This window comes from Esox lucius, chromosome 23 (assembly GCF_011004845.1).
Source record: "Esox lucius isolate fEsoLuc1 chromosome 23, fEsoLuc1.pri, whole genome shotgun sequence".
NCBI classification, from domain to species: Eukaryota; Metazoa; Chordata; class Actinopteri; order Esociformes; family Esocidae; genus Esox; species Esox lucius.
The window spans coordinates 16,751,888-16,775,124 of record NC_047591.1 but is presented as its reverse complement, the minus strand read 5'-3'; the positions used below and the strand labels follow the sequence as shown (position 1 = coordinate 16,775,124).

The window sequence follows — 23,237 nt, the reverse complement described above, 5'->3', positions numbered from 1 at the left end:
GCAGATCTTGGCTGTTTTAATGTGTGAGTCCCATAAAGTAAGGGAGTTATCAATAAACTATATCAGGTGCAACAAGCATAACCCCATTACCAGCCAGCAATTGAGTTGGGCCAGAGACAATTCATTGAAACTGATATATCTTTCTAGCTAGTTCACAGGCTGAAGCTGTGTTCTGCTGAGTGACCTCTATTCCTGAGCCTGACATCGTCACCAGTCCTAGACGACGGTCTCATCCGGCAGGACCCAACGTCCGGGGTCCATTTGTGAATGAACATTCATGCAAAATCCAAAGGAACCGTACACTTGAGCAAGTTATCTGCTTGCTAGGAAAGGGGGATTTTAATCCAAGAGGCTGTTATGGCCAAACTACTTGCTTCCTCAAAGTGCCTTACAAGGAGAGGTTTGGCCCCAAAAGCGCCCTCATCTGTGCACATTGCTTTGGAGGCCTTGGTAGCTTCATGCACCACCGTTCTACACTGTAACTAATTGCAAGGAATGGTGCCAACATCACACTGGTATGATTCCATTCCAGCTGTAGGAAAAGCAACCCTTTGGAGGAATGCCAGGCAAGTTTTTAACTTTGCTTGTTACTCAGTTTTTTTCCTTGGTAATGTAAACATAAACTGTTATTTTCATGTACCTATTTGAATGTAAAATGAAACGTGTTGTAATTTCAGTGTTGAGCCGTACTATAGTAGAGGCAATGGCTCTGCTGTCTGCACAGGAAAGGACATTCAGGGTTGTGTCCCCAGAGATTCTGCTTCAAACCATTGTCCCACCTGACTCCATCAAAAGGCAATGATGTCAGCGATTACTAAGACACACTCTGGATGACATATATTCATGCAATAATACCTTCTGGGTCAAATGTTCATTTTGATTTGACCATTGCTGCTGTATGGCTGAGGCATACACATAGGCCTAATAGGTCCATGTTGGTCTCAACAGACCAGATATTATTTTTCCTCTTGCTCTGAGTCCTCCAAGTGGCCTCTTAGATGCCTTTCATGTGTGTACAGTGCCTTTGCCACTTTGAGTAAAATTCACTCAGCAATATTTTTGGGGGTCTACATCCATCGGGATGGTGGATGTCGCCCAAAATGAGGTAGGGGGATTGATGGATTGGTCTTTGTGTATGCGGTGTTACCTGTTAGCTAGTTCTGTGAGATAAACCGTCATTTGCGTGTTTGATTCACCTTATTTTAACATTCTTCCATGAAAGGCTTGGAGTCTCTGAAGATAGAATCATTGGGCTGTAGTAGGCAGGTTACTGTTACAATGAGTCTCTGAAGATAGAATCATTGGGCTGTAGTAGGCAGGTTACTGTTACAATGAGTCTCTGAAGATAGAATCATTGGGCTGTAGTAGGCAGGTTACTGTTACAATGAGTCTCTGAAGATAGAATCATTGGGCTGTAGTAGGCAGGTTACTGTTACAATGAGTCTCTGAAGATAGAATCATTGGGCTGTAGTAGGCAGGTTACTGTTACAATGAGTCTCTGAAGATAGAATCATTGGGCTGTAGTAGGCAGGTTACTGTTACAACGAGTCTCTGAAATTACCTCGTAACCTCAACAGATTATGTGATGCAAAGACACAGAGGGTGGATGACAGTTTTTGGTCCGGTTTTAGTTGGTTGGAGGTTGTGATTTAGGAGATTGAGGACAGGTGTGGAAACTGGTTAGAAATTAGTAACAGCTGGCAGAATAATAATGTGATCGGTGCACATAATAATATTACCTGCCTTGAAATGAAAATTGTGCTTAATTTCTACTTAAAATATCAATTTTGTTGAATGACCCAGATCATTTCCTCAATGACTTTCACTGCTTTCAGCTTAGTTACATCTCTCTCTCACTCTCTCTCTCTCTCTCACTCTCTCTCTCTCTCACTCTCTCTCACTCTCTCTCTCTCTCTCTCTCTCTTGTTCTCTGTTCTGCAGTGCTCCTGTCACCTTCTGTTTGTCTTTGCATCCAAAAATAACTCCTATTTTCTTTTTATCTGTGGTGAGCTCAAGCTCCGCCTGTGCTTTCTATATCGACATTAGCCAAGGTAAGCCTGGAGTGTGAGAAACCAGAGATTCAAATAACACAGATGTATTTAATGAAGTTATAATAAAAAATGTAAAAAAAACTAGTTTTAGTCAGTAGTTTTGAAAGCAAGTTGTGTACTAATTACGTAAAAGCTCCAGCCCCTGCAGCTCTGCACAAAGACATAGGCCGTGTTTGAGAGGATCAGACCAACCGGAGGTGTCTGCCGCCCGGCTGATCGGCAACCCGTCATCACGAAGGTGTTAATGTGCACTGCCGACGTTTGCCATAAAGCTGAGGCTGGGAAGATGTCTGCGAGTGTATAGGCTTGTTGGACTCACCCGTGGCCCTTCCAGTGCATCTGCAACGATGAAGCATCCATGAGCAAAGTGGAATCCCTTAAGGCACCTCATTATTTTTGAGCTCGTGCCTTGTAACTCGTGATAGGGGATAGGGGTGCCCTGACACAGGCATATGATCATATCAGATTTGGAGACGTCTACCTCCTGAATGCAGTGTTTAACTGTTAGTCAAACAATCAAATGTGTTAATACCTCAGCGGTTTTCACAAACCGCTTACAGATGTGGACAGGGGCAGGAATGACCAGGTGAGCTGTGGGCTGTCACAGCAAGAACCATCAGGTAGCAACTAGATCTGTAATGTAACCAGGAAGACTTTGGACATGCCAGGAGTCCTCGGGCCAGGTGATCCTGGGATGGCAATGTTGCTGCTTTGCCAATGTATCATTTACAATCCACAACTATACAACTATGTAATCTGCATGGCAGTCAAAATTGATAGTGTTTTTCATCCAGACCATCCTTTAATTATTTAATAAATTATTTTAAGAGACTTTGTTACTGCTACTTTTAATGAGTTTGATACATGACAGGAGATACGAACTCGGGACCTATAGTTCACAAGTCCGCTTCTCTAACCACTACACTATTTAACAAGGGGTCACTCACCCACTCACACACTCATTCAGTAAGAGACATTCGCTCTTCTTGGCCAGCTCAAGCTATCGCACGATGCTGTGCTGATCTGGTTCTGTCTACCACTTTAAACATGCAACGTCATTTGACAGTATTTCACCTGCCAATCAACATTGTCCCTTAAGGTTTGGTTGCGTCCAACTCGTTGTATGGCAAGCAAGCAGTGAGTCGTTAGTATGTTCCAGAGAGTCACAAAATGGTTACCCAAAGCGGTCAAAATGTTGGGTCATGGTCCTCTAGAGGTTTTGTTCCGTGCACGTCCAACTGTAGGACATTTTTAGGATGATTGTATGACATTTAACACCCCAAAAGAACGTTGCTTTCATGAGAAAGCACGAGAATGACAGAGACGAAGACTGTAACAGTGTTTCTACAAAGAGTAAAATTGAAGGGGGTGGGGAAAAAAGTTATCTTTTAATGATTTTTTCTGAGATACCACCTCTCCTTTAAAAAAAAGAAAAAGCATTAAATGGACACAATGAGGTAACTATAGAGAGAACAGTATTTGCAAGGTTGTTTTGAGTTAAGAAATGTCTTCCCATCATGTTGCATTTCTGATGAATCCTTAAGTTGTTATGACTTTTACAGATTGTATGGAAATTCTGCATTCCCCTAACTGACATCCTTGGAAAGTGCGCAGATTTAAATCCTGAAATGTATGCATGCTGCCTGTTATGCAGATCTCCCACACATTTCATTGCTCTAAATATATTGAATGTCTTATGAGATTACATCACAATTACACGTTGGGCAAATGTGCCTATGACAAGTGTGCGTTATGACTGGAATAATGTATGATCTGCGCATTTACATTTGAAACTGCTGCCCCCCCCCCCAAACTGCCAAGCTCTGCCCATTTCAAATGAGATTCCGTTTCTGCCATTCACCCTGCCTAGTGAAGAGTGACTACGTCAAGCCCAGATAAAGACTCTCAAGACAAGCACCAGAGAAATGCATGATGGGTACACGGCAGGGGGGCTGCAATAGCGGGAGCCAAAATCACACCTGGAAAAAATCTCTGGACGGGAAGATCTTGCCACGCAATTAACTCACTACCCTGCGGGCATCCTCGAGAGTCCAAGCTACGCTTCTTTGAAGAAAGTAGTTCAGGCCTTTCTCCATCCGCTGATTCTGTATTAGGAGTGTAGATGGCCACTGACAGCCTTGATCGAACCAATCAATCTGAGTACATGAGGGGTGGATACTGGGACTGATGGCAACCATCCAAGGCACAGATTCTTCATTAGCGATTCTGTTGCAAGTGGGGGATGTAATTAAAAGTTCCTTACCACTGAGAAAACCCGAGCAATTGAAAATGTCCTGAACATTTTTAGGACATTTGGTTGAGGCAGCATATTTCCCACCTCCTTCAACCCTCTTTACCCTTTGCTAGGGCGCCCCCCCCCCCACCCCGACAAATCTCACCTAATTCATGTTCCTTAACTCCTTAATGAAGACTCCTTGGGCTGGGAGGAATAATAAATTATAATAATACATTTTATTTATAATGCACTTTATATCAATTAAATGACCTCAAAGTGCTAAAAGGAATGGTGCAGTGTGGTGGAATGAGTGGCAGTCGAGGATTCCTCATAACTGAGTGCTGAGTCACCGTCGTCTCCAGGTTCATATGTATTCTAGGAGCTTCTTTGTCATTGCGGAATCTGACAGAGCTCGGCTAAGTCTGTCCAATGTCTCGTGTCATTGACAGAAGTCACGTCCCTGTTTTCCTGTCCAGCTCTCAACTTCCTCTCAAATTCGGAGGCAAAACTGCATAGTTTCTTTAGCTAATTTGATATATATACCTGAGCTGGGAATAGATAGCAACAGCTCAGGAATGGTTTTGGATTTCACCTATACAGTAAGTGTAGGATTGTGGGTGGCAGAGAAAATACAGGTTTGCCTGTCTATTTATAGCAGTCTTCGTTCTTTGCTTTTGGCAATCTTCGGTTTGTCACGAAAGGCAGCAGTGAATCCCCACAAATGGTAAACAGCTTTAAAAGTGCTTCCAAATCACTGTTTGCATCGGTCCCATTGTTGCTCTTGATTTTGAGGAAAGTTTTCTCGCAGTGGCAAATCCGCAACATGTCACATCCCCCCGACTCCGCCCCCAAGCCCCCTCCTCTTCTGATCACGCACCTTGAAAGATAAGCTTGTTTTTAATAAACTCAAGGCTTGCTGAGGGCGAGTTGGAGGGAGGGAGGGAGGGAGGGAGGGAGGAGGTAAGAGAAGGAGTTGTGCTCCTCTTGCGTCCTAAGCAGGCCCTTGTGCGCTCTGTGCTAAAACTGTCTTTCTTTACACCCCCCTTTCCCACCTCTTCCTGCCTCGAGGTGAGGCTCTCTCACCCATTCCAGATAATTAGGAGAGATGGGGTGAGGGCAGCCTGTCTCCTCTTATAACCTGAATGCAGCGCGGCAGCTCAGACAGGTACCGTAAAACTTCAATGAACCGCAAATCTCAAATAACCGCCTGTCCCTTTTAATAGCCTGGCATTAGCATATATTTCAGCAAATAGAATACGAATTGGAACGAACTGTTCACCAAATTCATGTTTACATAGGTCAGAGGAGTTTGACTCACTAAAACAACGCTGCTATAGAGTTATATAAGGAAAATATGAGGACAGATAATAAACCGAAACAAAGCCTTCGACACAGCTCTGTTAATCCCAAAACAATTTACTCCGCTTCTCCAGTAATATGACTTGGGTGGAGTGTACAGTTTACATCCATAATAAACGCTTGGCTTAAATAGAAATCAGGCTCAAGTAGAAATGTCTCCATAATACATCTGGCTCAAATAGAAAGCTCTATCTAATAAGCGGGATGATTTGTTGATTGATTTTAGAATATAGAGGCACATTCATTTCATTTACCGGTGGATTATAGGGCTGTGTGTGTTTGTCTGTCCCACAACAGGCGGAATACATTAGGGTAATACATTATCCCAAACATTACCCCCAGGTGGAATACATTACCCCACACATAATAGTGGGTGAGGTCAGAAATAGTCTACTTGAGTGAGTGTGTATGTGTGTGTATGTGTGTGTATGTGTGTGTATGTGTGTGTGTTTGTGTGTGTGTGAGTGTATGTGTGTGTATGTGTGTGTGTGTGTACTAACTAAGCCATGAAAGGAGAGATGGTGAAGAGGGAGGAAAGAGTTAGCGGATACTATCCCAGGAGGGATTTGAGGTCTGGAGACGGCTTGATAGAGTTTTCACCTGAAGTGTGCATAGAATAGCAATGCTTTCAACGTTCTGTTGATAAGTAATTATGTGACAAAAGAAGGAGCAAGGTAGAGGAGCAGAGAAAAACCTAGAGCGAGACTGACATATATGTAGATTCACTCACACACACACACACACACACACACAATATATATACATGCTTAAATATATATATACATACATACACAGCATACAGGTTAACAATATTGATTCCTGCTGAGGGAAGGGACTTTTGTTTAAGAAACACATCAAAGACACCATATGTCTGCCATATGTCCATAATATTACCTGATGTCTCCATGGATTCTCTGTACTCTGTTAGTATAAATCTCCTTTCATTAAGCCCAGTATTGCCTGAACGTCTCTGTCTACAGCCCGCAACTCTGACAGCCAGCACTCAGGATTCAGAGTGCACCTTAGAGAAAGCCTGTGTGTGTGTTTGCCTGTGTCCTTGTGCCTGTGTGTATGTGTGTGTATTTGCTTGTGTCCCTGTGCCTGTGTGTGTGTTTCAGGTGAGGCTATCCACATGGTTGAACTGTTCTCTCTATCACGCTCAGAAAAAGACACAGCTCTGTGGCTCATGAATAAAAGATGAGAGGAGAGGTAGAGATTTATAGGTGTGTGTGTGTTGCTGCAGGGGTTGGCTACTATGTCAGGACTAATTAACAAAATAGATCAGCCAACCCTGGGCCTGGAACATGGAGAGGTCTCCTGCAACATTCTGTATGCGAGTGTGCGCATGTGTGAGTGTGTATTGTGAATGTCCTGTCTGAGGTTTACATTATTTAGAGGTTGTGTGTGTTGGGGGGTTGTGTTGGTCTGTATGTTTGGCATTCATGTCGCCCAGGGTGGTCCAGCAGTCACACTGACATACTTGATAAACGGGGTTCTTCGAATCCTGAATGATGATTGGCTGATAGACAAGGTATATGAGAGCGTACACCACAGGTCTGACATCACATAATTTTCGGTTGGTGTAATTGTGTTAGTGACTGGTTTATAATGGCAATAAGGCATTTCTGAGGTTTGTGGTGTATTGCCCATATACCATGGCTAAGTGCAGCGTCCAGACACTCCTCAGTGCATCGTGCCTAAGAACAGCTCTCAGCCATGGTATACTGGCCGCATACCACACACCTTTGAGTCTTTTTTATTATACCCCTGCAACATATTTCAGCAACAGGACTATTGTCTTCTACCCTACTGTCCCTGACCAATAAAACATAGATTGCATAGAACAATTACAGAATCTTCCAAATGCGTGTATTGACAGTACAGTTTCTGCAAAACACGCCTCACAACCAGACCAGTACGGTGCTCGTGGCAGGACATTCGCAGGGCTCTGGTGAGGAGCTGTGTGTTGGCAAAGGGAGCCTAACGCTCCACTGCACCATCTCAATACCGGGATAATAAATGAGGGACCAGATCGGTTCTTGTGTGCTGCACGGGTGCGTGCCGGGTCCGCTCACCTGTCAGTGTTCGCTGGTGAAATGAAACGGACTGACGCTGCAAGACCGGCTTCCATTACATAGTGCTGACCAGTTAACCGTATTATGACCATAAAGCCCAGGCTGTCCTGTGCCATGGGCTCCTGTGTGCGCATTTATTCACACTCACAGAGAGAAGAAAAAGGAAACGGGAGGAATTATATTGACATGATTGAATATTGAAGCAAAGTGTGCAGTCTGTTTTTCTGCGTATGTATTTTTCTGTGTATATGTGTGTGTGTATATAAATAAAATAATAAGAATCTTAATTTCTGTCTGTCTACATGTCTGTTTGTCGGTAGAACTAGCGCCAGGGCCATAGATTTGGGGTTACGGGGGGGTCATGGCGCCCCAGGATATTACAGACAGGTCAATTTCAGGTCAGTTTCACAAGAATCCCTCGCCAAGATGCCACTGGATGTGACTCAGCGCAGACATCATAGCAGAAGATATTTAGTGGCTGATAGTAACACCTGATGCCAATGGCTGTAGTTGAGCCAGGCCTTTGAAGAGCCTAGGTTATGTCTGCAGTGATTGGGGAGCTGTCCTTTCAGAACCACGGCCGGAACCTGTCTGGACTGCAGAGCTCTCTATTCCCCCATCTTCCTTTCTCTTCCTGTCTCTCTCTCTCTCTCTCTCTCTCTCTCTCTCTTTGCCTCTTTACCTATCAATCCCTATTGTTTCTTTATCTATATATCTATCTATCCATCTGTGTATTTCTTTTTCTCTCCCTCTCCCAAATCCATTGTCATTATATAAAAATAAACGTTTCGTAATAAAAAGAAATTAGAATAATTCACAAACGTACATGCAGCATTTTTACATGATAAAGGCACTTCCGTTGTCTTTATAGTAACTATGCAGTGTTGTAACAATGTATAGAAATATTGGTTATGTTTACATAGATTTTTGTGCTCCACTGGAAGGGCTTCAGTTTCAAGGTCCAGGATGGACAGAATTTATGCAGAAGATCTTGGTGCTGCTCTGGGCTCTCCCTGGGTGATAACAGAAGCACCAAATCTCACCCCCTCTCTCTCTTTCTCTCCCCCTGTCTCCCTTACTAAGCTCATTAGCCATGGTGCATAGCCGTGTTATATAATGGTTTTTCTGTACGTGTGTTGATACAGAAAGTCTATTGTGTAAATGTGTGTGTTTGTGTGTTATTCTGTGTGTATGTACCTTCCTGTGTCCTGTGTATTGTGCTATGTTAATGAGAGATGGACAGACAGCACGGTGCAGTGAACAGCATTATTCTCTGCATGTAAAACCTTATAAAACAGCCCCTGATATCGGCGAAGATGCTAACCAACCTGAGCCAGGAAGAGGCTTGACAGGAGTGATCTCAGATAGCCCGGCCACTCGAGAGAAAAGGAGAAACGGACTGCTGGGTGTTCACTGTTGAATTAGGCGGTCGAGAGGAGTGTTGGTATTTGAAGTCAGTGAACGTCTCGGACATTGTACCTCTTGGGAGGTCTCGCACATATGTATCACAGGAGGCTGGTTACAGTGGCCGGCTTGTACTGGATAATGGAATGGTAGAAAGCACATGGAAACCACGTGTTTTACACTTCCCTTTACTCCATTCCAGCAATTACTTTTACCCTGTTTTTCTATCAATTTGCCACCTGCTGCCCTTTTTATAAATAAATGTAGGTATATACGCACGCGAGCGCGCACACATGCACAACAGCAGCAAAACTTGGATTTTCTGCATTATTTCTTAGCATGTAATATTCCAGTGTTCTCCAAGCAAGTCTTCCCAAGTTCCGTTCCAGAGCCTCGTTGTAATTCAACGGTGTTCGTCGAGCTGTTTAATCATTGTTAATGAACGTAATTATTCAATGAAGGGAATTAATATTGATGAATGTTTGCCTGTGTGCTTTAGGATTGTAACGGTCAACACCTCCGAACACAGTCTGTTGTGTACAATTATCAGAAATGAACACGGCTGGCCTTCTTGCCAGACCTTTATTGCTACACTTCCATTAAAGCCGTCTATCATCTCTGTTGTTTGTTTGGTAACCGTAATGCATGCCCGAATGGGCTCGTGTTGCATGAAGTCACTGAAGGAAAGAGGCTGCTACCATGTATTTGATTTACTGCACCTGATTGTCACCGAGTATCTTCTTTCACAGATGAAGTGTTTGGTTGCAGAAAAATATTGGGTCTAACTCGGGTCATGCCTGCTGCTAACTGACGTGGGTGGTTTGTTTTTATTCAAATCTGTTTGAGTACACGTTTATTTCTTTCACAATATGATTACCCAGTGAATTGTTGGGAATTGGAGGTTGTAACCTGCAGAAAGACTGCCTGTTGCCACGGGATGCCAAACCATATTTCACACAGCACAAGAGAAATTTGAAACGTGTGTACATTTGAAAGGGTCGGACAAATAACATGTTTCCAGACCAATATGAAGTATGAGATTCAGACACGTGCACAAATGTATCTCCCTCACGCATCCATCTCCCTAACCTTTCTCCTCTTTCCAGCCTTTTCTCCCCTCTATCTGAGGGTCTGACAAATGACGGTTTGTATAATGTATCTCTGATTTAACCCAAACCTGAGGGATTTTTATTTAAATCTAATGTCTTTATCTTCTTCTCTTTTAGTAACCCAGATAAGGGTCTACAGTTCCTGATCTCCAGAGGCTTCATCCCGGACACTCCCATAGGCGTGGCTCACTTCCTGCTGCAGAGAAAGGGTCTCAGTAGGCAAATGATTGGAGAGTTCCTGGGCAACAGCAAGAAGCCCTTCAACAGAGATGTCCTGGAGTGAGTAGAATTCCTCTGAACAATAGTACTTTTCATGGCAAAATACCTGCTATTTAGCATTCAGTCAGGTGTCTGTTGGCCGAATTCAGTCTGACTCATATTATTACTAATAGAGATATTGGATTTGTTTTAATGTTGTAATGAGCATTATCAGTGTGTCACCAACATGATCCCACTGCACTGCTTTGGGGTGGTGGTTTCAGGGTTGACGTGTGGGATGGAGACCTGGATTGGAGATTCACTGACTGTTCTATCCATGCAGGCTACGTATCAGATATTCAAACAGTTTTGTAGTGGGAAAAGAAACTACAAAGACATGCGAAATGCCAAAAGACATGCGAATATAGCTTTGGGGAACATATTTGTCAAAATCCTCCAATCCCCCTGAAAAATGAAAAGATTTTCTGGCACGAGGAAGATGGTGGTTATCTATGTTTGTGTTGACGCTGACTGTTAGTCACTCTGGATGGGAGTGACTGCTAAATGACTAAGATTTGAAGTGCGTGTGTTTTGAAGGTGCGTACGTGACTCTCTGTGTGTGTGACTATACACTCATCCATCTTGGTGTTTCTTAACCTCTGCATTGCTGTCTAGTAGCTCCCGCTTTAATTCGATCCGGATAAGCAGCCCTGTCTCAAATAGGAAACCTTATCAAACATGGGGCTGTGTGAGATTGTGTGCGCTATGACACACACACACACACACATATATAGCCAATAAAATAATGATTTGGATGAAGATCCGAAGAATTGTACAAAGCTATTTGTTTCAAAGGAGTGGTTGATCAACATTTTGTTGTGTCTGCTGTTTTTAAAAGAATAAAGCCCTGTTGGTTTTTAGAACTACAGGACAGATGGGCTGCACCTCCCTGTAGTGTTTGTTAGAGCACAAACACACACACACACATACACTCACATAAATTATAATGCATCACCTAAATTATAATGCAATACAAACACACCTGTCACTACAGGACATAAAGTACTTTGAATCTTTCTGAAATGCGTGTCTATCCTTTTTCTCTCCTACTATTTCTTTCTGCCTATTCAGACTTTTTGTTATTTACCTCAATAATGGTTACCTCAATTTTCAAACATAAGACCCAGTTTACTAGAAGCCTAGCTCAGCACCCTGACTCAACAAGAACACCAGCAAACTATCATCCCGGATGAACAGAGATAAATGCACTCTCTAATGGGCGGTCAAATACATGAACACAAGTACCACTGCAAAGGCCTTAGACTTGCCCACTGGACATACAACTTTTTAAAGCCCACAGAATGGGATACAGGCCGATGTTGTGTTCCTTGTTTGTTCCCGATGGCTGCACTGTGTAGTGGAGGACATGCTGAGGCTGAACAGAGGAGTATATATAGGAAGCCCTAGTCAGAGTACGGGAGGTAATGTGTAGTGAAGAGAGAGTGGCAGGGATGAGGGTCACGGGGATGACATGGGTTAGGAGAGTGAGGATGACACTTCGGGGTGTGTGTGGTGGGGCTGTGGGTTGTATGTGTGTGCGTGGTGGGGCTTTGTGTTGTGTGTGTGTGTGTGTATGTGTGGTGGGGCTGTGGGTTGTGTGTGTGTGTGTTGTGTGTGTGTGTGTGTGTGTGTGTATGTGTGGTGGGGCTGTGGGTTGTGTGTGTGTGTGTGATGGGGCTGTGTGTGTGTGTGTGTATGTGTGGTGGGGCTGTGGGTTGTGTGTGTGTGTGTGATGGGGCTGTGGGTTGTGTGTGTGTGTGTGTGATGGGGCTGTGGGTTGTGTGTGTGTGTGTGTGATGGGGCTGTGGGTTGTGTGTGTGTGTGTGATGGGGCTGTGGGTTGTGTGTGTGTGTGTGTGTGTGGTGGGGCTGTGGGTTGTGTGTGTGTGTGTGTGGTGGGGCTGTGGGTTGTGTGTGTGTGTGTGTGGTGGGGCTGTGGGTTGTGTGTGTTTGTGTGTGTGTGTGTGTGGTGGGGCTGTGGGTTGTATGTGTGTGTGTGTGGTGGGGCTGTGGGTTGAATGTGTGTGTGTGGTGGGGCTTTGTGTTGTGTGTGTGTGTGTGTGTGTAATTGTAGTTGTCATTTAGCATAGCACCCTGCTCTTACCAAGAAAGCTACTCCAGCACATTTATTATTAATATCATTTATCCTTTATCCTCCCCCGTTTTGCACCACCACATTCAAACTCCTGGCTACTCCGACGCAGCTTTACTGCCAAGCAGTTAATTCATCGCTGCGCCATTTCGGGGACACTGTGCATGTGAACCTTTACGTGTGTGTTGTCATCAGTGTGCATGTGGCTCTTATATCTTACTGACAAAACACCACTGCTGCATCGCATTTAGACGGAGCATTTAAGGGGAATGCACTGGCGTGCGTCTGCTGCTCTGCAGTCATAAATAAGCGTGGTTAAAATGTCTCAAGTCTAATTAAGCCCTATTGGCGTTATAGATTTTGTTCCCTAAAGATTGCTTCCCTCCCCGAGGCTTATTTGCTGTTGTCTGAGACACAAACACAGAAACACACACAACCTGCTCATAGCTGAGGAATTGGCTGTACTTTTTGCCTGTCATCTGATCATTAATATGAGAACTAACCTGATTCCGTTTGGTTGGGAGGCAATCAATGTGTGTATTTGTCTGTGTGTGTGTGTGTGTGGGTTTCCCACCCTGATGTGTTGTAAACACTTCACGTCATATGGCGTGTACCTATTACCAGCCTGTATCTGCCAAGTGTGTTAATCAAAGGAGTTAATCAAAGCATGTTTGCGTGTTCTTCTTCTGAAACAGACCACTGCCAGGCTCACAGCTGGGGAAGTTACTTGAGGACAACATCTTTTTTTTTTCAACTCTAAAAACTTCACTTCTAACAAATACTGTGCCCTGAACTGACAGTAATTGTATTAGCAAAATGAAAGTGTTATCTATAATGCAATAGGTTACAAAGATCCTTTCCCCGTGACTTACAATTACATGGTTTGAATTTGTCTCCCCCAACTTATTAGAACTCACCCTAATCCAATGAAAAGGGACCATTATCAGATGAGATTCCACAATGATGGAGAGATCCACATTGCAATAAGAAAACATGTTCACCCGGAACACCCTGTCATCCAATGTTTCAACAAATCCCGAGTAACCTTCTCTCTGACTTTGGCAGCAATTTCTAATGCAAATCACTAATTTCCATGAATTTATTCTCCCTGGCATTCGTTTCCCCCCCCCCCGCCCCTTTTCCTTTTTCATGCTGATTTAATTGCTTCTGACTAAGCTAGCTCGTCCTGTCCGGTAATGGCTGGATTTTCTGCTCTGAGGGGTTTTTGTCTGTGTGCTGTGGAAGAGGTGATAGTGGTATAGCCACAGTTAGATAGGCTACATCCCTGGTGTCCTGGCATCCATGCATTGATAATTCATGGAACTTTGAAGCCAAAAGTGACGGAGGCACGACCCTGAAGTAGACACGACCCCAGGTTCTGAGTCATTTCTGGGTTCACCTCCCCATGGCCGCGTGACCAGGGAAAGGGGGAGTAGTGTCTGAGGCATACTGAGATTTGTGGGTTCCTGGGATAATAACATCTGTAAGCAATATCTTTCTCTGTCTTTCTCTCATTCTATCTCTTTTTCTCTACTCATATCTCTATCTTTTTGCAGCCTTCCGTTGAATCTGTCCCCTCACTTACTCTGTTTTTCCCTCAACTTTTTCCCTCTATCTCTCTTTTCTTCTCTCTTGCTCTCCATATATCTCTAACTTTCGCTCTCCATCTCTCTCATCTTATTCTGATTCTCTCCTTCTCTCCCTAACTCCTGTAGTTGTGTGGTGGATGAGATGGACTTCTCAGGAATGGAGTTGGACGAGGCTCTGAGAAAGTTTCAAGCTCACATCAGGGTCCAGGGAGAAGCCCAGAAGGTGGAGAGGCTGATCGAGGCCTTCAGGTAAGCTTTGTCATTGAATTATATGACAAAGGATGGGAGCAAATTTCCAATATAACCTCTTATCCATTGATCTTTTTATGTGTGTGTGGTTGTGTAAAACATTGCATTGTATATTGTGTTTTTGAATAAACACAGGGAGAGTAGCCTTAGTGAAAACGTGTATCTTGGTCGGTGCCCTTGTTTGGCTTGCCTGTTACAAACTCTCACTAAAAAGCTATTTTCTCTGTCTGTGGGACGGATCCATTTTCCTGAATGAACTGGCGACTGAGTGACAGTAATGCGTAGCCAGTGCAAAGTCAGTTAGTTATGAGCAGATAAGGTCACAGGCATTATTGGGACAAATCCTATATTCTGAGCTCAAAATTACTAAATTATCTGTTATTTTCCCTGAGATCACATCTTTACTGGTTAACCTAAACCCCTTCCACGCTTTTCAGTTTCTGTCTACTGCGGTTAGGACCGTTGTTTCAAAGCATTCAAACCGGTTAAACTGGGCTATTTTTCACCATTCCTCCATGCAGACAACAGACCCAGACACCCTCTCGGCTAGGTGCTCTGAAAATCACAGGGACATCTAAACAGACACAATAGAGACTTCCTGGTTACGAGTCTAAAAACAAGGGGTTCTGTTTTTTTCCCCCACACCTGTGGTTCTCTGCACTAACCAGTGCCCTCGGATTTATGCTGCGTTCATGGTGAGCTGTCAAGGTGCATCAGCACACAGTTAGCTCGCTGTTGGCTCTGGGTGCGTGTGGTGCAGAGCGGGAAGACGCATGGAGGGAGGGAGGGAGGCAGGGAGGGAGGGAGGAGAGATGTATAAATAACCACCGTTGCATAAGCACATCTTGTCTCCGCCTGCTTCCCCTGCTCCTGGGCTTTGATATCCTCCCAAACAGAGAGCGAGAGAGAGACAGAGAGAGAGAGACAGAGAGAGAGAGACAGAGAGAGAGACAGAGAGAGAGACAGAGAGAGAGACAGAGAGAGAGAGAGAGAGAGAGAGAGAGAGAGAGAGAGAGAGACAGAGAGAGGACGGACACAGAGAGGTGAGACTTCAGACGGATAGAATGAAAAGAGGGCAAGAGTCTGAGACATAGAGATGGGGGTTAGGGAGAAGCTTAATGAATGAAAGTGGAAGGCTAACAGGGTAAATGCAGCAAGAGACACTAATAGCAACGAATAAGAGAGAGGATAGTAACAGGGAAGGAGAGAGAGGATAGTAACAGGGAAGGAGAGAGAGGATAGTAACAGGGAAGGAGCAGAAAGTAACAGGGAAGGAGAGAGAGGATAGTAACAGGGAAGGAGAGAGAGGATAGTAACAGGGAAGGAGCAGAAAGTAACAGGGAAGGAGAGAGAGGATAGTAACAGGGAAGGAGAGAGAGGATAGTAACAGGGAAGGAGCAGAAAGTAACAGGGAAGGAGAGAGAGGATAGTAACAGGGAAGGAGCAGAAAGTAACAGGGAAGGAGAGGGAGGATAGTAACAGAAGAGGTGAGAGAGAGAGAGAGACTAAAAGCAGGAAATTAGAGGGCTTCCTAGTGGTAAAATGAGAGATTAGTAGCAGGTGGCAATTCAAAAAATGATGGACCTCAAAGACATGAGATGGTTGTACCATTTAAATTATCCCTTTATAATTTATTTTGGTATGTCCACCCAGTGAATATGGCTTGTGCAGGCAACAAGACAACCAAATAAATCTCCAAAACAGAACTTTGACCAAAATAACACTAAAGGTATGTGGACCTTAAAAAACAAAATATCCATTTTAACTGAATCCACAAATCACAATACAAGGGATTCAAACACAAAAAGCACTCCTCCAAACGGACTAAAGAGAGCAGTCGCCATCTCTACCCCTGGACATGCTTACTATCTCATGCACACACACGTGCACACACACGCATGCGCACACACGCATGCACACACAAACACCCAAAATTTACACTGAAAGAGAATGTAGTGTTTTTTTTGTTCTGTTAGGCAGAACAACAAAGAAATGTATAGAACTGAGACTTTATTATTTATAAGAACAAGATAATGTGCTTTGATGCCACTAGCTGCAATTCTTTCTTTAACGTGGAACCATCTCCCAAAGTTAAACATGACTCCTGGGAAGTATAGTAAAGAACATATGTAGCTTAAAGGGGCATCCCTGTTAGCCCTAGCATCTGTTTTGCTTATGAAACAGTGAGGAGCATCCAGCTTTGTGAGAAAAGAAAATGCTCTTCTGTCACTGCTGTCTGAACCTTGAATGCAGCTCACTCTCCAGATCCCAATTGCCAGAATTCTGATCACCTGTTCACACACCTGTATGTCTTCAGCACACACTCTCTTGTTCAGTTCATTGCACCCCCTGCATGTGAAATGGTGTTTGTATTTTTGCGACTACTCTGTGTATTGAGTTGTTTTGTCCATCCTCGCTGAGTTTTTGCCTATTCCCTGTCTGTACTCTTACCTGACCCTAGCGTTACCTGTCCCTTATTCTTCTAATAAAAATACTTTTGGACTCTGCGATAACACCAGCCTGAGTCGCATGCTTACACATGGAGACACAGCCGACTCCATTCGGTATATGCGTTTCCCTGCCGTAGCTGGCGTAAATGAAAGATTCTGGGCTGTCTAAACCCAGGACATTTCTACATCTCTAATACTGGTTGATTTCTGCAGTTGTAAAATTGAAAACATAGTTTGTGTGTGTATGTGTGTGTGTGTGTGTCAGTGTGTGTATTCCTGGCCCACCGAGACATGGATTCCAATCATGCAGCTCAGTGAGCACATGACTCTGGAGGCCGCGCCAGTCTACCTGGAAACCATGATTTATTAATGTGGAATTACACTGTACACTTGACTAGAGGCCCCCGCGGGTTGTCACACAGGCACGCTGATAGAATGTGGTGATTAATTAACAAAATGCGCTCCTGCGCGCCGCCACGCAGCACGCTGCTGTAAATAAACTTTCCACGACAGATTCACATCAGCCGCCTTCCGCCCGTGCAGACATGGGGCGCCACATGACCGCCCCGTTACCGGGGGAAACCCGTGATTAATAGGCCATCGCCATGGAGCAAGCTGGCCGACGTTGCAGACACTGTCATAAATGTCATGTAAATGGTGGTGTGTCTGGTGAGCTTCTAAATCTCCCTCCTCACCCTACGGCTGTAGGCTGCTGTCTGTCACCTTCCATCCACTCACACCATCCCCAAGCAGATAGGCTGAATGTGCCATGCTCACACAGTTGCGCGGACACATGCTCAGGCGCCCACACGCCCGCTCACACAGGAGTTTTCCCTACGTTTCGCTTGCGTACACATGAACGCACGTAGGTTTTCCAGTGCAGGTGTTGTCTGCTCATTGCTCTCTGTCTCCCTCCACCCCCAGCCAGCGGTACTGCATGTGTAACCCCGAGGTGGTGCAGCAGTTCCACAACCCCGACACAATCTTCATCCTGGCCTTCGCCATCATCCTCCTCAACACTGACATGTACTCGCCGAACATCAAGCCCGACCGCAAGATGATGCTGGAGGACTTCATTCGCAACCTCCGGGGTGAGGCAGAGTGCAAGTGTGTGTGTGTGTGTGTGTGTGTGTGTGTGTGTGTTGGAGAAGGAGATTCTGAATGGTGGCAGGAAAGGAGGTAGGTGGTGTGTAGAGAAGAGGAGTAGATATGCAGGTATGCAACCTTATTACATATCTAACCGTTACCCTATCCAATTGCAGTTGGCTTTGACATGCGGTTGGCTCTCACAGAGGCCAGTAAAAGGTGAATCTACGGCGACAGCATATTCAACCTGCAAGGATTAGTCAGTGTTTTAAAAATCTGTAGTGGATGGAGTGTCTTTGTAACAAGAAAGGATGGCTATATTAAGTCTATACATTGTACCTAAATCTAATCTGATTCAACTCGGCTCATTCCCAAATGGCAGCAACACACATAATGCAATGCTTCTGACCAGGGCCCAAGGCAGCCTTTTCCCTATGGGCCCTGGTTGTAAGTAGTACACTACATATAGAATAGGGTGCCATTTGGAATGCAAGCCTTTTGTCATTTGTAAGATTGAGCAGCATAACAGTTTTCTTTGGCCTTGGAAGAATCCATCTGTGGACTGTGGAATCGATACAGAAAAACTTTAATGGATTCATCCAGAACGCTCCACACAATTAAATTAGGTCTTAAAATCAATTGGGGCATCTCATGGAACTTAGTATATATACACCATGATGCTTGGCTTTCTCCTTTTGTCTCCTTCTTTCTCGATAATTGTCTATTTGCCTAAAAGTTGTTTGCTTCCTTTCTTCCCTCCTTAGCCCCACCCACTCTCAGTTGCTGTCTGCTTATAGGATGACGTGAAAAACACAGTGGGGAGTTGGAGGCAGATGATAATGGATAATTAGTGGGGCTCACTTAATCAAGTACAACGGAGTAATGTTGAAAACATTCTCTATTGTGCTGTTCCACCTGATGGAGTTAGTAGACACTGAATCAAATTAGTATAATTACTTCTACTGTACCATATCATCCATTTGTTATACATACAGTGTATACATTTGACTGTTGATATACCAACTTATGACATCCTTTATGTACATAGTATTACTCTGCATTTATCTAATTGTGCTGCGTTCTAGAAATTATAAATGTTTCTTTCCTATTTGTACAGAGACACAGACTGAGACCCAGGTCTATTTTACAGCCGAGCCCTGTGTTACAACATATAGAAAATAAACCATCATATACCTGTACTATTAAAACACAATTATGGAAAACATTCACCTTGAACAACATGTAATGTAGGTCACTTAATTAGGGTTAGGGTTTCGGTTATTCTGCTACAGTAAGTGTAAGTAAAATATTGTGTCAGATCCAAGAAGGGCAAGGCTTGTTTTAGCTGGCCCTCCTATCTTCTGTGAGTCAAACAGAGAGGTGTAACCGGTATTTGTGCAGTGACACAAATAGAAAAAAAGAAACTGTGAAAAACACACAGTAACCAGTCCTCTCACCCCAGCACACCCACACACCCTCGTGCATTCCATCTCCCTGTCCTACTCAGCTGACTTCATAATGTGGAATGATGCCTCAGAATATCCCAGGGTACGTCTGTGTCACTGCCCAGATGATTGTCTCCATTTCTCCAAAACGTGCTCGACCTAGCCGCCTCATTGGCTTCCCGAAGGACCACCGTGGCTAAGATGGGGTTTGTCTGGAGGGCAGACGACTGGCCAAATGACGTCCTCCAGTATCCAGTTGAGGGGATGAAGTGCTATGTAGCTGCTGATTGTGGAATCACATTACTTAAGGACCTGAGTGTCAGGCCCTAAAAATTGCTACTGCTTTTCCTATTTTGAGCGTGTGTGCCGGCTGGTTGGTGCGTGCACCAGGGTAGGAACGCCGCAGTCTACTGAAAATTCCACACCACTGTCAATCTACTTTAAAAAAAGAATATCAACACACAATTGACATTTACCAGACGGCACCTGGGTCCAAGACCAAAACTACTGGAAGAATGTGCTCTGGACAGTTGAGTCAAATGTGGAGTTGTTTGGCTACGGTTCCAGACACTTCATTTTTGATGGAAACAAAACTCACACCAGCCGTTAAACATAGAGGTGGTGGCGTTATGGGTTGGTGCTGGCCAATTTGTCATCATCAAGTCTTGCAACATGATAATACTTCAACACACAAGCTACAACAGAAGAAATGGAGGGTTATAGCAGAGTCAAAGCTCAGATCTCAATCCTATTGAAATGCTGTTGGAGGACTTGAAGTGGGCTGTGCAGGCAAGAAAGCCCTCAAACATGACATATTGGAAGCAGTTTGCTAAAGAAAAGTGGGCATAAATTCCTTCCAGTTGATGTAAGAGGCTGATAAACAGTTCAAAGAAATGGCTATATGAAGTTATTTCAGCCAAAGGGAGCAACACCTGCTACTGAATCTACGGGTGTACTTTTCCACATTGAGCTTTTTGAAGAATTTGTGATTTCAAAGTACAACATTTCAGTGTCATTCATTTAATAAGCTTTCCTTTATCCATCAAGAATATTGTAGTGAAGCTCACACATCCAAATATCCAGATATGTGAAAAAACAAGAGACAGCTTCACAGCAAGTGGGCCTCCTTTTCTACAGGACTGTATATCTGCATTTGATGGTCTGCTCTTCAATAAGTGTGTTTGATTGTGTTCTTTAAACATGACTGGGTGTGTTCATTGCGGGTGTGTGTGTGTAAGAAGTTTAGTGAACAACATGTCACTGTGTGGGAGGCTGCCGCGTCCCAGAGCACTGACATATTCCCTGGCCTTTGGACAGGAGCAGGGGGCAACACAGCAGGACTCTGACGCAGAATACTGAGTATTCAGCACTCAGCCCTCCTGTCTCCACACTCCACGCTGAAGTGAATACCTACATGCACATACTGTATGTGTGCCGACAGTAGACACTGAATGTGCAGCGGGATGTCCTCTTTCTACAGATAGGGAAATTAAATAATGATTTGTACGCATCGCCAATGCACGGTACTGTACGTGCTGCCACAATTGCAATAGCTTATTGTAACTAAGTGTAAAATACGCTTAAATTAGTTTACAGTAACTTTCAGAAACAGTAGTTTAAAGAAGCTTAAAATAGTTAACTGTAGGTTAAAGTACCTCAAGTTTGTTAAATGTGGCTTACAGTGCATTAACAATAGATTACAGTAGTTTACAGTAACAGTAGTTAAAGTAGCCTAAATTACTTTACAGTAGCATAAATGACCTTGAATCCGTTTACAGTAGCTCACAGTAATTAATAATAGCTTACACTTGTTGTAGCTTACAGTAAGTAGTTAACAGTAACTCAAAGTATTTTACAGTGGCTTATAGTGACATTATTTCACAGTAGTTTAGTGTGTAGGCTTGTGCATACACGTATGAACGTGTGCATCAGTGAGTGTCTGCCCTTACCTGTGGTCTGCATGTTTGTTTCCCAGGCGTGGACGACGGAGCAGACATCCCCAGAGACATGGTGGTGGGAATCTATGAGAGGATCCAGCAGAGGGAGCTACGCTCCAATGAGGACCACGTCACCTACGTTACCAAGGTGGAGCAGTCTATTGTGGGCATGAAGACGGTAAGGAACCCTTGTTACCCGGCACAACGGCACTCAGAGCCGTGAGACCATATGTCCCCGGTCTGGTCTACATCTGTCTAATGTGGCGAATGTGCCGAGTGCCAATGCGTGCGGGTAGCCTTTTGTCCAACGGACATGTCGTCTGTCCACGCTCAAAGTTGACCTGCGCCTTCTGGCCACAGGGAACGCATCGCCAATGCGCTCGATATCTGTTTAATTCCAAAGCACACCCACACACACTTCAAGACTACAAAAAACAACATTGGGTTCTCTGTTTCACAAACACACACACACACAATTTTTTTTTTTTTTACATACAGTACAAAACAGTAGTACTTACAGTACAGTAGTACTCAACAATTCTGTGGTCCAGGTGAAAAATGACAGTCAATCTACAGCCTTTCAACCACTATGGAAGGTTATTGTTTTTTCATTGTCCTGCATGTTTCATAGTCAGCCTAATGAGACGCTTGCTTACTGCCAGAATGGAGATGGAGGTATCAGTGTTTGTCTGTGGGGACATGGAAAGAGGAGAGGGAAGTAAACCGACGTAAAACATTTGACCGCTTTAAACCTTTTGTATATAACCATTCAGTAAGAGAGAAATGGAGGCGAGACGGCGGTATTAAAGGCGGCAGTAGCGGTGAGTGAGAGAGGAAACGGGGGCAAAAAGAGAGTGACTGGGGGAGGAGGTGAAGTCATATAAAATGGGGGTAGAGGTGAACGAAGGATCACAGGGAGGATGGAGTGATGGACAGCAGGGGCGGGATTCACGGATTTAGGGAAGATTGAGGGGGAACGGAGAGAGGGATGAAAGAGCTCTGAGGGGTTTTGGAGTCATTCTCCTAAGGCCATGTTTTGCAGTGTAATCTGCTTACATAGAAATGCACCAAATCACAGACAGGATTTCTCTGTGATGATGCTTCCCAGTGGAAACTGCTTGGACCCCACAGGGCTGGTTGTAGCGCACCCCGCGATGGTCAGCTACCCACTCTCCCTTTTTTCGTGCTTTCTTATCCCTCCATCATCATTGCCAACCTTTACCTCCGTCTGTTTCTCAACCCGTTCCCTGGTTCACCCGTCTTCAAAGTCTTTTGTCCAGGATGTGTTTAATCGGGTTACCTCTATCAATGAGCATGGTTGGAGTTTAGCTCCGATATGTGTCTCCAAATGTGCAGAAAGGGACACATTTCGATGGGGGGGGGGGGGGTGTACTCGCTTTTTCACATGACTGTACAACCCTAGTGAACATCCTGCGTCATCATTGTTATGTTAGACCCTAAGACTACAGCTCCACTGCTTAATCCTACGTAGACTGGCCGAGTTAGCGTCGTCTCCACTTAATTCTCATGTATTCCTCAGAGGGATACTCCATTATTATTTTTCTGAAGAGACCTAGCATAAGCCTTGAGCCTACGATGAAGCTCCCTGTGCAGTTGGTGCTATTAGTTCAATACTGCCACTTTGTGCAGCGGTCTGGTTTGAGGAACAGTATTAGTTAAACTTCGCTTTAGGTTGTTTCATGTTATGTGCAAGCGTGTACCAAAAACAAGAAACATTTTCATTATTTTATTTGGATCCCTATTTGCTCTTGCCAAGGCAGCAGCTACTCTCCTGGTGTAACTACATGATCGCCGAGGGCAAGATGGAGAGGGAGAAGAGGAACAACTTGACCTTGTTCACAGTACCATGGGAAACGCCTTGCAGGCTGGAAGACGTT

At 44.3% G+C, this 23,237-nt stretch overlaps 1 protein-coding gene and 1 long non-coding RNA gene across 5 annotated transcripts in view; one reads left to right on the top strand and one right to left on the bottom strand.

The window, feature by feature from the left end:
* LOC117593786 overlaps positions 1–21,419 on the bottom strand; it is a 52,185-nt gene extending 30,766 nt beyond the window's left edge. Inside the window, exon 1 of the long non-coding RNA XR_004575222.1 lies at positions 21,352–21,419. This is a non-coding gene — a long non-coding RNA (uncharacterized LOC117593786). The remainder of the gene's footprint in view (positions 1–21,351) is intronic.
* iqsec3a (IQ motif and Sec7 domain ArfGEF 3a) overlaps positions 1–23,237 on the top strand; it is a 104,507-nt gene that overhangs the window by 67,156 nt on the left and 14,114 nt on the right. For all 4 annotated transcript variants that reach the window (XR_003777857.2, XR_003777858.2, XM_029117028.2 and 1 more), the window contains exons 5-8: positions 10,352–10,513; positions 14,299–14,421; positions 17,796–17,962; positions 21,378–21,517. Coding sequence is in view for 2 of the 4 variants with exons in the window: in XM_029117028.2 (XP_028972861.2) it covers positions 10,352–10,513; positions 14,299–14,421; positions 17,796–17,962; positions 21,378–21,517 (592 nt within the window). In the remaining 2 variants the exon portion in view is untranslated. The remainder of the gene's footprint in view (positions 1–10,351; positions 10,514–14,298; positions 14,422–17,795; positions 17,963–21,377; positions 21,518–23,237) is intronic.